This window comes from Cotesia typhae, unplaced genomic scaffold (genome assembly GCF_013202065.1).
Source record: "Cotesia typhae breed Kobodo isofemale line unplaced genomic scaffold, CoteBio_Ctyphae contig_23, whole genome shotgun sequence".
NCBI classification, from domain to species: Eukaryota; Metazoa; Arthropoda; class Insecta; order Hymenoptera; family Braconidae; genus Cotesia; species Cotesia typhae.
In genome coordinates, this window is record NW_027423729.1 from 3017828 (window position 1) to 3034658 (window position 16831).

The window sequence follows — 16831 nt, forward strand, 5'->3', positions numbered from 1 at the left end:
ATAAAAAATTTTAAAGTTAAATTGATTTTTTTTTTTTTTTTCAAAAATCTAAAATTTAAAAAAATTGAACTTACAATTGACAACAAGTTCAGCTTCTGTTTTGTCGGCGTTACTGACACAAGAATATTGGCCAGCATCTGTTACTTTACAGTCTTTGATAACGAGTTTTCGTTTTCGGCCATCAACTTTTATTGAAATTCTATAATAAATTTTTTATTAAAAGATTAGACATTTTTGTAAGTTAATAATTGTAATTGTTGAAATAAAATTAAATGAGAATTAAAATAATGTCAATACCTCTTATCTCCAGTGATTTCTTGTTCACCCTTAAACCATTTAACGTCACCAGCAGCGTCATCAAGCTCACAGAGCATTGTAATAGTGTCTTTTTCAACAGCCGTTTGACTTTTTAGTACTTTTACAAATTTGTACGGGTACTCTGTAATCAATTTAATATTATTATAAATACAATCCAAAATTGAACCAACAAAATTATCATCTTCATAAAACAAAAATTAATTAAAAAAAAAAAATTACCTATAATTTTAAGAGTAGTTTCGGTCTTATCGTTTTGCTTATTAATTTTGCAACAGTATTCATCACTGTCTTCTATCTTAGCGTTCTTAATTGTCAATCTGCAAACACCGGACATATCTTTCGAGATGCTGTATACATCTCCATCCTTAAAAAAAAAATAAAAATTAATTAGTGAATTTCAGATACTTTTTTAGAGTTAGTTATTTGTAGACTTTTTATCTGAAAATACCTCGAGCTTAGTTTTTCCTCTGTACCAAGTAACTAGAGCCAAATTCGAGCTCAAAGTACACTCCATATAAGCTTCATGTAACGAATAACCCTGAGTTTCTTTGTTCAGGGGCTTAATGAAAGTGTACGATGGATCCGGTTCTACAAATAATTTTATAATTAAATAAAAAAATAAGCAAATTTAATAATTAAATAATAAATATTATAAAAAATATCTTACCCTCGACAGTTAAGAATGCAGTGCAAGTTATTCCGCCAATATCGATTGTATATTTACCAGTATCGTCGACTTTTGGATTTGAAATAATCAGCTTGTATGAATCTTCTTCATTGACGAACTTGTACTTTGATGATGGGAATAATTCCTAAATAATTAAAAATTAAATTTAATTATTTTTATCTATTTTATAAAATTTCTTTTTCTTATTTATAAATTATAAAATTTGTAAAAAACTAAATGTAAAAATTAATACAAATAAAAACAAACTTACATCCTTGCGGAAGAACCATTTAGGCTTAGCATTGGGTTTAGAAAAGTTGGCATCAAATGTAACCTTCTTATCTTTGCCCTCCTTGGCTATTTGATCAACCAGAGGTTTCAAGAATGAGTCTTGCTTCTAAAATTTTTAAGAAAACAGCAAATGATAGCAAAAATCTCCAACATTTAAATAAATGACAACAATAATTATTAATATTTTTAATATTGTAAATTAATATTTGATTGTATATGCCATTAGACATTATTGTGATAAGTTATAATTTATAATGATAGATGTTTCCCCTTCGTTGATTCATGCCCTCATGTCGATGCTGTTAATCATCTCGTGCGAGACAGTACGTTCAAGAGTTATAATTATAAATGTAAATATAAATAATTATAAATATAAAAAATAAATTGTAAATAGTGTAAAGTTGTCATTAATCAGAACATAAGTATTAATGTTGTTTATGTGTGACGTGCAGTGCACAAATGTCTAATATGTGTAACATAACAGTTATTTAATGTTTAATAAGAATAATTAAAATAAATAAATATATATTTATTTATAAGCTGATGTGCAGTTTGTCACGTGTGTGTAAGTAGTAACATAACGACAGTTAGAATATATCCATGGCACGGGCAATTGATTATTGCCAACCTCCGTCTTGACGAAGTGATGAAGGGTCGGCCAGTCAGGTATTAATTCAGCTAGTGACTGCCTACGTGATCCACTAGTCTAGAAATAAAAATAACCAAGCTTCGACGTATGTCAAATAATATCATTATCTTGATTTATTATCCAGGTCTTTGTATTATCCTAATACAATTTTTTAACGGGATTTTTTTTTTTTTTTTTTTTTTTTTAATGAAGGGGGACCAATAAAATTAACTTTAAATCATCGGGTCTATTTACAGTTTTATTAGATCGGGATTCAACAGACAATGAGCCTTTGGAAAAAAATTTGGGCTCGGATAAATTATATTTTATAAGCAGCTTACTGCAGGATTTAATTTTTTTTAGTCCGGCATTTTTAGTGGCACTTCGAGGACCGACATTTTACTTTTTGTAATTTTTATTACTGGGTAAAAGCGACCAAAACTTGTGAGAGATTTAATTGCTGACGTTATGGGGAATTAAATTTTTATATTGAAGCTACACGGAAAAAACAAAATGACACTGGATATCATACCAGATTATACTCAGTGATATCTGCGGTGAAAATTTTTTTAGATAGTAACTAGTATAATCCAGATTACACTGGGTGATATCTGGATTATATTAATTGTAATCTGGATTATACTGGCTACTATCTGAAATTTTTTTTTCACTCAGTATAATCTGGGATAGTATCCAGTGTCATTTTGTTCTTTCCGTGTAGAAGTTGGGCGCCACAAATTTTGACTTGACCGTATATAAAGAATTTTTTGATCCTTTTTTTCTTCTCTCAAAAAAATTAACATTTTAGAATATTAATAATTAAAAAGAAAATTTTTTAAAATTTTCATTTCTACCCAAGTTATGATTTGAAAAATAAAAAACAAAAAATTAGTTTTTAAATTATCATAACTTTGTAAAGAATTGAAATTTTTGAAAAAATTTTTACAGAATTATTAATTTACTGAGACGTAGAAAAAGTTGATGAATTGTCAAAAAATTGCCGATATAAACGTAGTTATAGTCAAAATTAGGGAGCATGACGCCCAACGTAAAGCCTCAATCAATTATAAATTTAAAGTATCCGTGTAATTTTGAATAATTATTGGTATAATTTATAATTCAGATGTTTACTGTTGTTTGTTGTTGTACTGATTGAAAATAAAATTGGGGCTATCGAACCTTTTTCTTCACTCGAACAATGAGCTTCGGCCAATCGACGATTAATTCTTGGAGACTCGGTCTTCGCTGGATGTCGAAGATGTCCTGCAGTAGTCAGTCACCGTATTCGTATGTTTTGTAAATAGAATAAGCCGAATTAGTAATGCGATCCTCGAAGTACCAATCAGTGCCTCATTATAACTTTCGGTAAAATATTAATAAATAAATGCTTATAAATAAAGCACTGATTTATGGATTTTGTTGGATAAAATAATCGGGGCTTCGATCAAGATAATTCGAATGATATAAATATGGTGACCTATAAGAGAGTCCTGGAAAAAAATGATAAATAAATTTAATCTGATTTGCTACGAGTACCCAAGGTAAATAACAGATACAGTATTTATAATAAAAATAATAAAACAGAAACATTAATCAAAATCAAACTAAAAATAAAATGCAGAGTGAAAATTTTATTTAAACAGCCCCGGTTTTTAATTTAAGGGAAATTCATATCAGATTCAAGGGTGGAACAGAAACCTTTAACCAGCTCCAATTAGGTTCTCCTTTTTTATCCAGCGGAATACGGAGTTCTTCGTCAGGTCTCACATAGATAATGATCTCGTTGCCCTCTTGGCACCAACTTCTTCCACCGGGCAATGGCTATAAATTTTACAGGGATTTTTTGGTTTACAGTAATTATTCACAAAAATCCAATCAAATAAATTTTTGTTACGGGATCGAACAAGTGCTCGGGACATCTTACCTCAGAAAACAAAATTCATTACCGAATCTAATAAATTGACTTACGTGTTTTCAAATATTTCGACATAATAGTGATAACTGATAAATGATAAATTTAGACAGTCATTTAAGACAGATGACTGAGCTGAAGATAAAAATATAAAAGAGTAATAATTAATAGAAATGACTATTACGTCAATACATACCCTTTCGACTTTTTTCAAAGCTGGCTTGGGTTTCTCAACCTCTTTAAGATCTACTTTCTCGTGATCTTCTTCTTTAGCCCATTTAGCGTACTTTCGTTTCTTCAACATTGTACGGAAGTCCATACCACTTGCGTCTGATGAAAAAAATTAAATTAATTTTTTTTTTTTTTATTGCTAGTTAAAATTTATTAAAGACAAAAAAATTTTAGTTTTGTTCATTTTTACGAAAAAAAATTTTTTTTTATAAAATTTAATTTTTTTTACTGACTAATGCAAATTAAAAAAAAATTTTTGTCAGTAAGAAGAAAATTAAAATTTTACATCGTATTATTTTCTCGAGGTCCACTTTTACCCCAAAATTTTTTATAATATATAAAAAAATTTTTACCTGATACGTAAAGCTGCATTTCTGCAGAATCTTCACCATGAATGTTGCTAACAACAATCTTGTAGGTTCCTTCATCGTTAGGTTTCGTTTTTCGCATGCAAAGGGTAATGGAGTTGGTTTCGCTGTCGGTGAGGAATTTGTATCTGCCACCTTCGATGATTTCAGTCATACCCTTGTACCATTTGAAGGTGGGCGCGGGGGTTCCCTCCACCTGGACGGTGAGGTACCCCGTCGCATCTTCGACGGCGGAGTACGACTCCTGGACGTCGACAATCTGTGGTGGTCCAGCTGGTCCGACATCGCGGAGTGGTGTGCTAGGCTGGTTGATCTTATTCTCGAGGTCCGCCACGCTTGGTCTCCTTAGGTCCGTACTCGGACGACGTCGCTGTGTAATTAGAATATCGTTAAGAACTCTATTTTTATTTTATTTACTCAATCTTAACATTTAAAGCCATATTAACAGATTGATTTTTTTTTTTATTAATTTTAGTGTCAATGATTTACCAATGATACTCAATTTAGATTATATTATTAATCCTTTTTCTGCAATTAGTTGCATGAAAACAATTTTTTGCAAGGGTTAAAAATTTTATTTTTTTGTCTTACCTGTTTATATTTACAAAATATCATTGGCATTAATAAAATTTATATGCATACAATTATAACTATCAAGCAGTAAAATATACAAAGCATTTTGAACAAATAATAGTTTTGAGGATAATTATAAAAAAAAAGAATATAAATATGTGAAAAATAATAGTTTAGGATTTTTTAAAGCAATATACAAACACCATATCGTTATTAGATATTTTAGTGCTAGGAAATAGGTATTGTGCATTTTTATATAATTTTTTTTTTCCAAAAGTAATTCAAATTTTCTATAAAAATTTTAATCAAATTCAATTAAATTAAGAACCTTCTTCCCAAATTTTAATTTTTCTTCCGAAAAATCTACATAATATGTATTCAATTTTGCAATGAATATCCATGAAAAAAAAGCAGTAAATATTTATAGTTTATCATGTAAATTTTCAGAGTTAGATGCTGCGCGAAAAAAAATTAGAAAAATTTTTTAAATATAATTTTCACAAACTTTGTAGGAAAAAAATATTTTTTAACTGTAATTTTTCCAGTTTTTTTTTCTCAACGTACCTAACTATTAAAATTAATTCTATAAACTGTAATCATTAAAACTTTACGATAAATTTAATATAAAAATGCATCGCAGTTGTGGAAAAAAAGGAAAAGTTGGTATTATAAAAAAATGATAGATTATTTATATAAATAAAAATGGTTGAGAATATAAATAGTGAGCCTGTAATGAATATGACAGTATAAGTATAGAAGAACACATGTATTATTATTATAATTATTATTATAAGTAGCAGTATTATTATCATTACTGTATAAATAGTAATAACGAAAAGTTATAACAATGAATGAAGTAATAAATAATTATTTTTATTATTCGGTGACTACAGAGTGAAATATTAAAATTATAAATAAATCAGACTGCGAAACAAGTGATTTTAGTGGAACATATAAATTATAAAAAAAAATTAAATATTAAATTAACACTGTGATTTACGTGTATAGAAAGTAAACCCAAGAATCCAATTAGGTACAAAGTAAATCAAGCCGTTGATCTCATAATCTGGCTTAGGATCAAGGCATTTCAATTATTTTATAAGACACATTATGACCTCGCTAGTTAATTGGGAATCAATGGAAATTAATCAGTTTGAACATGAGTATGCTAAATTCGTATCTAGGGTACTCTGGGTTCTTATTTCGCAGTCGTTACTTTTATTTTATTATATATTTATTGATTTACTATTTTTAAATTATTATTTTTTGTAAATTAATAAATATTTTATTATTATATTAATGAATAAATTAATAAATAGTTAACAAGACAAATGAGGATATTTACAGGAGTGAAGAAACAAGGATTTACAATGACCCGTAGAAAATATTTCTAAAAACTACTATCTAAAAGAAATCTATTGATTTCGATCTCTTGTATTTATAAATTTAATATTTAATTATAAAAATATAATATTTACAAAATTCTATTGTGATACATATATATTTACAGATTTTACACAGAAAAAAAAAATCTTGAACCAAGAAAATAATTTTGAAGAAGTTCATTGTCTTAAATCAAGAAAAAAAATTTTTGAATTAAGAAAAATTTCTTGGTTTGAATTTTTTAACTCAAACCAAAAAAGTGAAATTCTTCAAAATTATTTAAATGATTAAATTAAATTTTTTTTCTGTGTAAGAGTGACAAAAAATGACAAACATACAAAAGCGCGACTGAAAAAATTTACACATGAAAATAATTACAAATGATCAATGAACAAAAATTGAACGACTTTTATTCACGTTTCAAAATTATCTAACCTGTTTGTCTTGGACCACACCGGGGCGCCCAAGTTTATTCTGCTTGTCAATAAAAAAAAAAAAAAAAAAAAAAAAAAAAAAACATTTTAATAATCTGATTTTAAGGGACTAGAGTTCGTGGGTGAGGATAATATTTAAACTTATTTTAATAAATTAAATATATTATATAAATAAAATAAAATTAGAGTAGCAAATGAGGCAATTATCAAATTTGCAGCAGCAGCGCCAGCAGCTCCAGTATTAGCTAAAAAAATTTCAATTAATTTATTATTTTTATTAATTAATTTATTATTCGAGGAAAATTGTTAACCAGTTTGATATTTAATATTGAATAGTGTAAAGAGTTTGTTTAATTGTTTATTAATCTTGATGAATAGCTCGGTGAATATAAGAAATATAAGAATTAATTATGAGAAATTGAAGACAGAGATGATTGTCCATAAAATTGATATTGTGACTGATGATGATGATGATTGATGATTAGTAGGAGCTAGATTGTAATTAATAATAATAGAATTTTTTAAAATAAAATAAACAAAATATTTATTCCAGTATCTCGTAAATTTTAACCGGATAATAATTAGGAATCTAAAAATCATCTTGAAAGTAACGTCAAGATGAATTATTGCGGGTATGAGCAAAAATATGAAAAATATTTAATAAGGGGTAAAATATATTTAAGTATTAAGTGAGTAATTAATAAAAATAAAAATGCGGTCGATGGTCTTGGTTTATAGGTAAGCTTTGTGTGTCACAAATCTCACCTTGATGTCCAACACCTCGCCTGGGCGCAACTTTCCAGCCTGCACAAAATTACAGACAACTATCAACGAGGGTACGTTTTACATTAACATTAAAAAATATATTTTTATTGATTTTAGATAAATAGTTCAAAACTTTTACTCGTTTATCGGTTTTTTTTTATTGAGCAGTATGATTATATTAATAATATTATTATTATTATTTTAACTAGCTATGAGATGAGATGACTGTCCAAATGCCTTTGGACGATGGAACATTTTTTATGATAAAGAAGTCTCTGGTTCCTGTAGTCAAGTTTGTTATGAGAAAATTTAATTAGAGATTTAGCTGGCTATAAAAAGAAAAAGAGATTAATAGTTTTTTTTTTTTTTTTTTTTTTTTTTTTTATGATAATCAAGATAGTTGAATTTTACTGTAGCCAGATGTTGAGAGCGTGCGATAGAAAGCGCAAAGGTGCAGGGTTCGATTCCTGCTGCCGGTAAATGGTGTGAATTTTTTAATAATTTAATTTTTATATCAACTATCTTGAAATAAATTGATGATTTAAATAGAGTAAAGTATTTTAGCATACGGATTGCGGAAAAGGAATCTCGAATTATTTTTTTTAAATCAATTTTTATAATTTTTTTTTCAGTAAAAAAATTAAAAAAAAAAATAATAATAAAAGTGGTATGAAAGTATTTTTTCCGTACAGAGTATATATAAAATTGAATCCGAATAAAATAAAAGGAAATGACAGAGTCAGAAACAAGTGATTAACAAATTGTGTATCGGAACACCAGTTCTGATCCGTGACAATCATTTAGCATTAAGTTAAACTGTTAACACGGTGTAACAACATCGTTGAACAATCCGTCAAGCTTAGTTGTTGTGGCTAGTTACCGCTACACGTGTCACGACAATAACGCTGGCCAAAGCGCGAGCCAGAGCGTCAATTTGATGATTGCCAACAAGGACTTGACAATTGACCATTAATCATTACGAAATAAAATCAATATAAATATTGACAAAAAAATAATAATTAGATAATAAATTCCAAGGACTTTGTCTTGGCTGAATACGAGGTCAAATTTTTAGTGAGTTACTAAAAAAGCCACCCTCAGTCCTCAGTCTTGTGATTAGAGTCCTAAATTCTGTTTGACTATGTCCCAGTCTCAGTCTGGGTGCAATTAAAGCCGATGATGAATAGCTGTAAGGTAATATATTATATCATTAGTTAATTTATACACAAAATAGCTCGCATATATTAACGACATATTTAATAATATAAGTGCAGATAAATATCAGCAGTCTGGTTTTAGTTGGGCTTTAATTTTCATGAGCCATTAACGTTCTTTAGGATGTCGACGCCAATAATAATAGAGTAGAGAGCTCCGGGGCGTAGCGACGCGGATTTTTGGTTTTAAAGTTAAATGATTCAAGAATGATCGTCAAATGGACTTATCGACCTGCCAGATGGCACAGGGGCCTACTCAACAGCAATTTATCTATCCGTGTTACATTTTTTATTTATATATAAGTATGTCTTTAAATGTTATTTTCAGATTTAGTATTTTAAGAATTTAATTACTACCCCGCGGGCAATCGTGCGCAAAAACTCCTCTTCGCTGCTACTTTTCACATACCACTTTATTATAGTTATATTAATTATTATTATTAATATCACAACTATAACAGTGACTTTAAGATATTTCGAGAGTCCTTTTCCACATAATACAACGCTTACGGTTATTAATATTACTCGAGATTATTAATATCCTCGTCATCGTCTATCGATTAAGGTGTAAGAAGGTGCTGATTATAAGAGACCTAGAGATATTTAATGCAGTCATGCTTCTCTTTATCAGATTTTTTCCCGAGCTCTCAGAGTCCGTGCCAGATGCCATATGCAAATGCATTTTTTTTTTTTTTTTTTTTTTTTTTCGTTTATTTAATATGCTCCATTCGGTGAGTCACTCATTGGCTCTTATGCTTTTATAATTGTCTTTTATTCTGTCAAATTTTATTATTTTTTGATACTGAAAGTAGACAATTTCTTTAATAGTAATTAAAAAAATTTTTAAATTCAAAAATTTAGATTTGAAATTTTTTTAATTTTAATTTTGATGAATTTTAAGGAAAAAAATATGTGAAAAAATTCTGATTTTCTTCATCAAGTAAATTAAAAAAAAAAATTTTGAACATATTTGTTCATTCTCTGTAATAATTATAATTTTATATTAAAAAATTTTTTTAACTTTGGTATCATTAAAAATGTTTCAAATAAATTTTTTTATTAATTAACTGTATTATATTTTATATTATAAATTATAGATTGATATAATTTATAAAAAAGAAAAAAAAATTGTCTATTCAAAATTCTCAATATCATTTCCAAAAATTATTAATTTGACAGCTAACAATTACTTCAATATATTAATATAGTGGTAAAAAAATCAGTAATTATTTTTGTACCACATGTAAGTGCATGATTGTGCCGTGTTATAAATGCGAGTAAGAGTAAAAAAAAGTAAAATTAAAATAAGAATGCAGTTTAATCTAATAGTAGTAGAATAGAAGAATTCCGAAGGTTTGCGGCATTTCTCACCTTCTTCTCCTCAATCACCTCTCCAGGACGCAGCTTCCTATGCTCCTACGGATCAAATTGTTATGTAGACTGTATTGTGTAACGTGTATATGTCATAGTCATGATATATTCTCTATCTATACACCTATTACTAAATATCTTAAACAAAAATTATAAATTAATCTTATCTGCTTCTTGGCGACCTGTAAACCCACCTAATCATAATTAGGATCATTGGAATAAAATGTTTGGGATAGAATTAAGCGTAACCGCGCTTATAACTCCAGACAAGCGATACTCGTCAATTCAAGTAGACTAATACAATATGCCAGCAATTTCAATTAACAATCTACGGTGACTAAAATCATTTGAAATAACTATAAAGGAAAACACATGTATAAACTTACGCATGACTAAAATTTGACAAATACAGTAAAAAAAAAAAAATATAAAACAAAGGTTTTCTTCACAATGCAAGGTACGAATATCTACCAAGGATGTTTTGACTATTTTGAGCAAAAATTTTTACAAACTACTGATTTTTGGTATTTTTTATTTAAAAAATTAAATTATTGATTGATTAAATTATTTATAAAAATAAAATTTTCCGACACCAAAAATCAGCAGAAAATTTACGAAAAAAAAAGGATCAAAAATTTTACCTCGTCGCTGATGATAAGACTAGGTCTACGTCCCAATTCCTCGGGAGGAATTAATGAACCACGGCGACTACTTGCACCACTTCCAGGTATAAGTGATGATCTTCTGCTACCAACAGGCGTAGTTTCGCGGATAACTTCGATCTTAGGTGTCTCTTGTGGCGCAACTATTTCCGGTAACTTGGGCTGCAATTCAACAAAAAATCATCAACCATCAACATCTCACAACACTTCACTTATAAATTTTTATTTAGTAAATGAGTAAATGAATAAATAAATAAATAAATTCTTGTTGTAATTAAAACGGAAATTTTTACGAGACGAAGCGGCTTAGTGGATCCATGACTGGCCACTGGGACGACGGATTTTACACAGACAAAATTTGGTGGACACACACCGATAGATACTGAAAATAGAAAACGTCCCTCTCCTTGTCCCTTGTAATAATAAGAAGCTGCGGACAATTAGTTGGCCTTAAAAGCCTAACGGGTATTTATTTTTTGTACGGATAATTGGATTAGTGTAATTAGATCACAGGTGTCGGGGTTTTAATTTAGTTTTTTATTTAATTTACGGGTGAATGAATGTTTTATTTTTTATCCTCGTAGTAAAAATAGTAAATTAGGACTGTATTATTCTTTATTTGATGAATAATCTCGTTGTTTGATTGCCAAAAATTTTTCGAGAATCAGGAGCTGAGATATTCTTGATGATTAATTACTAAGGACGGCGATAACATTTGAAGCGATAATTAGCGCACACCCACGGTCAGTTTATTAATTTTGGTAAGAAGACGGTTTTACCGCAATTATAATATCGCATTGTTGCCAGTCTTAGTCGCGCAACTTCTAACTCTCAAGCGGTTTCCATTTTTATCTTACCTTTGATTCGAATTTCTGAAACAAAAAAAATAAAAATTTATTTATAATTAATTGTCAGTGAATTAAAAAAAAATTTTTTTTTTCAAAATTCTTTCTTCAATAAACTAAAATAATTACCTGAGTAGCTGGTCGCTCAAGTTTTGTCTTATCACGACCCGCGTATTCGCCAAACTCGAATTCCTGAGGCTTCTCCAAAACTGGACGCTCGTAATCTGGAATTTCCGGAAGCTCGTAGCTTTTTTCTTTGTCCGCTTTCGAAGTTTTTGACTTTTTCTTCTCTTCGACTTTGCTTTTCTCCGTTTTCTAAATAAATTTCAATCAAAAAAACTATCATCTACTCAATAAAAATTTTTCTCATTAATTAATTATTAAAAAAAAAAAAAAATACAAAAATTAAAATATTGTACGATTTAAAAAAACTTATTTTTTAATTACATGTTTATTGCAATGATTGCATGGATGATTTTTTATTGCAATGATTTTGTTTTAATGCTTATAATTTATAATTATTAAGCATATGCGGTGATACAATGGTGTATAATGATAATGATTTGAGCAAGGTGCTGATGGGTGAATTTTTATTAATCATACCATTAAGGAATTTTAATTCGTGCAGAGAACGATATTTAGAAAGCTGATTTATAATAATTATCGTAATTTTAAAAATACACAGTCAAAAATTTTTTGTCAATGGGTAAAAAAATTTTTTATTAAATATTTAATACAAATTTTTTCAACGCAAAGACGTAAAATTTTTTACTGTCTGAAAGACGGCTTTTTAAGAAAGAAGTAGAGTTTTTTGAAAAAATTTTGAAGTCTGATTTTATTGGTTTGATCCACGGATACCTTTAGCTCGACAATATAGCCATGTTGTGCCGTCTCAGGCTGTTTATGTTCTTTAGTTACGGGTTTTAGTTGTACATTGAAGAAGTTCTCGAATTTAGCTGCTACCTTCGGCAACTTATGATCCGAATTTTTGTTTGTAGCGTCGCCATTGGTTTCTACTTGCTACATCATTGTCGACAAATTTTTAATTCATTAGATTGTTCTTAGCCAATTTACAGCGACTTTGTGTTGGATTTTAAATTATATTCTACATGATTAGTTTTTTTTTTCTAAACTAATAAAACAATTAAGCAAACCACAAGTATTTACAGGTATTTACAAATATTTACAAGTAAGAAAAAATTTTTAGTTAATTTTACCTTTAGTTCGACCTTGTTCAGCTCCTTTTCTTCCGGCTGTAACAAAAAAATAATAAATATAAATTTAAAAAAATTATAAATATCAAAATAAATTTAATAAAAATAATTTATCAAAATTTTAGCTACTAAAAAAAATAAATATAATGAAAAAAAAAATATTATAAGCACCTTTTGAACAGGCTTTAAACTTGTGCGCCTTAGTACAGATTCTTCTTTCTGTAAAAAAAAAAAAAAATAATCAATTAATAAAATTGATAAAAAAATTTTTTTATCCTTTCAATAATGATTTGTTACTCGTACTGAAAGTAATTAGTTTTATTAAATTAAATTAACATAATTAATGAAGATAATTATTACAGAGTTGCTGAAAATTAATTAATTAATTAATTAATATAATAGTGCTTGATGAAGATAATTATTACAGAGCTGCTGAAAATTAATTGATTAATTAATATAATAGTGCTAGTGATTTAAAAATATTAAAAATACCAAAATGCTGAGGCCGTGCGTTAATTAATAACTAGATATTTTAATAAATTGTGCATGATGATGAGTAATTGTAAGTTTAATTGTAAGTAAATGCTGGTGATTGTTCAATATGGATGCCGATTAATAATCTGTTGATTTATTCAAAAGTGTAATTTTTAGTGATGTGTATACCTTCAATTCGGGTTTAAGAAGATTACTTTTGGGTTTAAGTTTACTAGGCTCATCCTTCTAAAAATGAATAAGATTTATTTCGAGGTGAGAAATTTATAAATTTAGATAAGACGTTAATTTACATATTATATATTAAAATTTAAATGATGTGCGAACAGTTTTGTGTACCTTGGACTCCTCGGGTTTGCCAAGGGTGGCTTTTGGTTTTGGAATTGGTTCTTCCTGAAATGTTTTATGTTTACGTAATTTTACACGGATTATTCATTTTATTTCGTAATTGTATTTTTATAATTATAACTCTAATATTTTTTTTGTAATTAATCAACTGTTTGTGTACCTTAGGCTCTGTCGCTTTGGCAGCAACGGGTTTTAATGTTACTTCCGGTTTGGCCTGCATTAATTGTGAAAATTAATAAATTTGTTTCATCTCATTATCAATAATGTTTTATTAATTTCAATTTGTTCATAATCTATCTACCTCTTTATCATTTTCCGGTTCCTTCTTTGAAATCGATAACCGTTTCTGAAAATTATTTTCACGATTTGCTAATTAGTATTTTATTTAATTTCAAAGTTTGATTTTTTTTATTTTTACCTTGGGTGTGGGTTCATCCACAGGCAATTTTGATTTAGATTCTGGTTTTTCCTACAAATTTTCAATTTTTTTTTTTTTTAATAATTTTGTTTCTGAGTAATTTTAAGTAATGAAAGTTTAAATGTGTTTGAATGTACCTTTGGCTCTTCTACTGCTTCAGATTTTAGTTTACTCACTGGTTTTGTTTTCTAAATTTTCATTTTTTTTTTTTTTGTATTAAAAATTTTCTTCTTTGTACACAAAATCATATATCAAATAATTTAAACTTACCTTCTCTGTAGTTTTCGTTTTTTCCATAATTGATGATCGCCGACTTTCTGATTTCTTCTCTTCGACCTGAGTAATAAATTTTAAATATTCAGTTTTCATCTATAAAAATTAATAATTAATTAAAAACTATCAACCAATAAAATTCAAGTAATGAAAATATTTTCTGCTGGTACACCGTAAATTGATTATAATTCCAATTAGGTTTTTTTTTTTTTTAATACGTGTAATTCTTTGCCAATTGAATAATTTTGTTTCATGGTGTACCTGCTGTATTGATGAACGTCTACTGGAAACGGGAGAACCATTTTCGGAGATCTACAAGGAATAGGGATGGAAATTAGTAATAAAGTATTTATAATTAGTTTTCAAAAATAATATTCAAGAATCTTGACATATAAATCATTAAAAAATTAAAAAAAAAAATTTTTACCGTTTCCTCAGTAGTGGAGACAAGAGAGCTTCTTCGACTTTCAGTTTTCAATTCTTCTACCTGTAATTTCCAATAAATATTACACAACCATATCATATTTACTTAAAAAATTTTTATTATAAATTTTTTTTAATTACCCTACTACTGACTGATGTTTTACGCAATGTAACTTTTTCAGGTTTCGGTGTAGTTTCGCGAGATTCTGATTCTTTCTTCTTAAGAATTTAAAAAAAAAAAAAAAAATGGATGATTTATAAAAAAGAATTTAATATTCATTCAAAAATAAAAAATGTCTTACCTTCTCAGGTTCTTTCTTCTCTTTTGGTTTGAGTTCAGTTTTCTTCTGCAATTTTTAACAAAAATTTAAATCATAGTATGCATTAGCTTCTTGAAATAAAAAAAAAAAAAAAATAGAAAAATAAATACCTTGATAGACTTTCTTTCTTCGGTAGCTTCACCATTTTTAACAGATTCTTCCTCCTTTTTCTACCCGAATAAAAATATTATTTAAAAACCGCATATACACTCGAATTTAATGTAAAAAATGTAAACACTTCATGCAGAAATTCATGCAAATTCACAAAATTGGAGCAAAATATAATAAATTGTAGGATGTTTATTTTTGCCTTGGGTATCTCGAGCGAAATAAGCTTAAGCACAGAAGCTTTTTATGTAATTAATGAAACAGCCGCTCTAAACAGAAATCATTGATTTAGTAAACAGAAAAAAAGTAAACAACCTGGAAAAATAGTTTATTTTTAAATCTTTAACTCAAACCAAATAAGTAAGTCTAATGGCATTGATCAAACATTAATAGCATAATTCTATTGACTTAAACTTTCTACTAAGCGTCTGATTAATTGCCGACAGTTAAATGTCGAAATCTAAAAGCTTTAAAAGTATAATCAATCGTACGCTTCTTTTTTTTTTTTTTAACTCACCACTGTCTCAATCTTCTGAAAATAAAAATAGTTATCATTAATAACTTGAAAGCTCATCAAATATTTTTAACAATATACAAAATTATTCAAATTTTTTTTCTAATTACTTTTTAAAAATCATAAAATCTAAATTTAGGTAAAATTTTCATGCTTGGATAACGAAATTTTTTTTTTTTTCATAATTCAATAAATTAAAATATTAAAAATTTGAAGAACTGACGAAGAATATCCTTAGAAATATTTAAACTCAACATTTATTGTATATGTGTGTTTATAATTGTCAATAACTTCAGAGCAATTACTTTTTTAAACTAACTAACACAAAATGGAGGACAGTTACACAAAAATGGCGGCTTACGTACAAAAAAATACACCCAGGAATAATAAAAAAAATTCTAAGGGAAGTTATTTTAAATATCTGTAATCATTAATCATTAATCATTAATTATGAAAGTCTATACATGATCGCAACTGCTCAAAAGTTGAAAAAAAAAAAAAATTAATGTATTACCTTGTCAGGTTTATCGATACCATTTGTTTTGGTTTCAGGCTTGTCCTTAAAGAAATAAAAAAAAATATCGTCGATAATCAGGCTCGGATAAAAAACAAACAATACTTTGAATGAGCGGAAATATATACAGATGATAAATATGCTGAAGAGAAGAAATACTGAGATGACAGAAGAAGAATAGATTCCAGACAATAAGCTATAGTTTTAATTTGTAAGTGTAAAAGTTGTCAGAATAGAGTAAGTGTAAGTGTGATTTGAAGGTGTACCTCGATGATAACAGAATAATCAGAAGCTTCGGACTTAGGTTCGTCAATGATTGCTTCTGTAACGCTGGATTCGACGACACTCACCGAATCCTCCTCTATTTCTTCTTCATCAATATCTTCTTCACTCAATTCACTACTACTGTCAAGAGTATGATCTCCATTGGATTCAGACATTGAAATCTCCTATGAGCGTATTGACAAAAAAATTTTGATCGAATAAAAAAAAAAAGTCGCGCCACCAAATTTCCAATATTTAGAGATTTTTCAGCGAAGCATGTT

The 16831-nt window shown here is 27.9% G+C and overlaps 1 protein-coding gene across 24 annotated transcripts in view; it reads right to left on the minus strand.

The window, feature by feature from the left end:
* Positions 1–16831, minus strand: part of Bent (projectin protein bent) — a 52170-nt gene that overhangs the window by 25203 nt on the left and 10136 nt on the right. For 2 of the 24 annotated variants that reach the window (XM_074238820.1, XM_074238798.1), the window contains 32 exons: positions 16553–16735; positions 16287–16331; positions 15776–15790; positions 15261–15320; positions 15133–15177; positions 14972–15049; positions 14835–14894; positions 14669–14719; positions 14405–14470; positions 14272–14322; positions 14135–14185; positions 14018–14062; positions 13877–13930; positions 13708–13761; positions 13540–13596; positions 13048–13095; positions 12880–12915; positions 11792–11977; positions 11675–11689; positions 10797–10979; positions 10156–10200; positions 7571–7609; positions 6807–6845; positions 4401–4785; positions 4013–4146; positions 1905–1982; positions 1257–1382; positions 986–1130; positions 767–906; positions 538–682; positions 298–439; positions 75–199 (listed from right to left, as the gene is read on the minus strand). In XM_074238820.1, coding sequence (XP_074094921.1) covers positions 75–199; positions 298–439; positions 538–682; positions 767–906; positions 986–1130; positions 1257–1382; positions 1905–1982; positions 4013–4146; positions 4401–4785; positions 6807–6845; positions 7571–7609; positions 10156–10200; positions 10797–10979; positions 11675–11689; positions 11792–11977; positions 12880–12915; positions 13048–13095; positions 13540–13596; positions 13708–13761; positions 13877–13930; positions 14018–14062; positions 14135–14185; positions 14272–14322; positions 14405–14470; positions 14669–14719; positions 14835–14894; positions 14972–15049; positions 15133–15177; positions 15261–15320; positions 15776–15790; positions 16287–16331; positions 16553–16735 — 2926 coding nt within the window. The remainder of the gene's footprint in view (positions 1–74; positions 200–297; positions 440–537; positions 683–766; positions 907–985; positions 1131–1256; positions 1383–1904; positions 1983–4012; positions 4147–4400; positions 4786–6806; positions 6846–7570; positions 7610–10155; positions 10201–10796; positions 10980–11674; positions 11690–11791; positions 11978–12879; positions 12916–13047; positions 13096–13539; positions 13597–13707; positions 13762–13876; positions 13931–14017; positions 14063–14134; positions 14186–14271; positions 14323–14404; positions 14471–14668; positions 14720–14834; positions 14895–14971; positions 15050–15132; positions 15178–15260; positions 15321–15775; positions 15791–16286; positions 16332–16552; positions 16736–16831) is intronic. The other 22 variants (XM_074238799.1, XM_074238814.1, XM_074238803.1 and 19 more) reach the window with 22 other exon arrangements.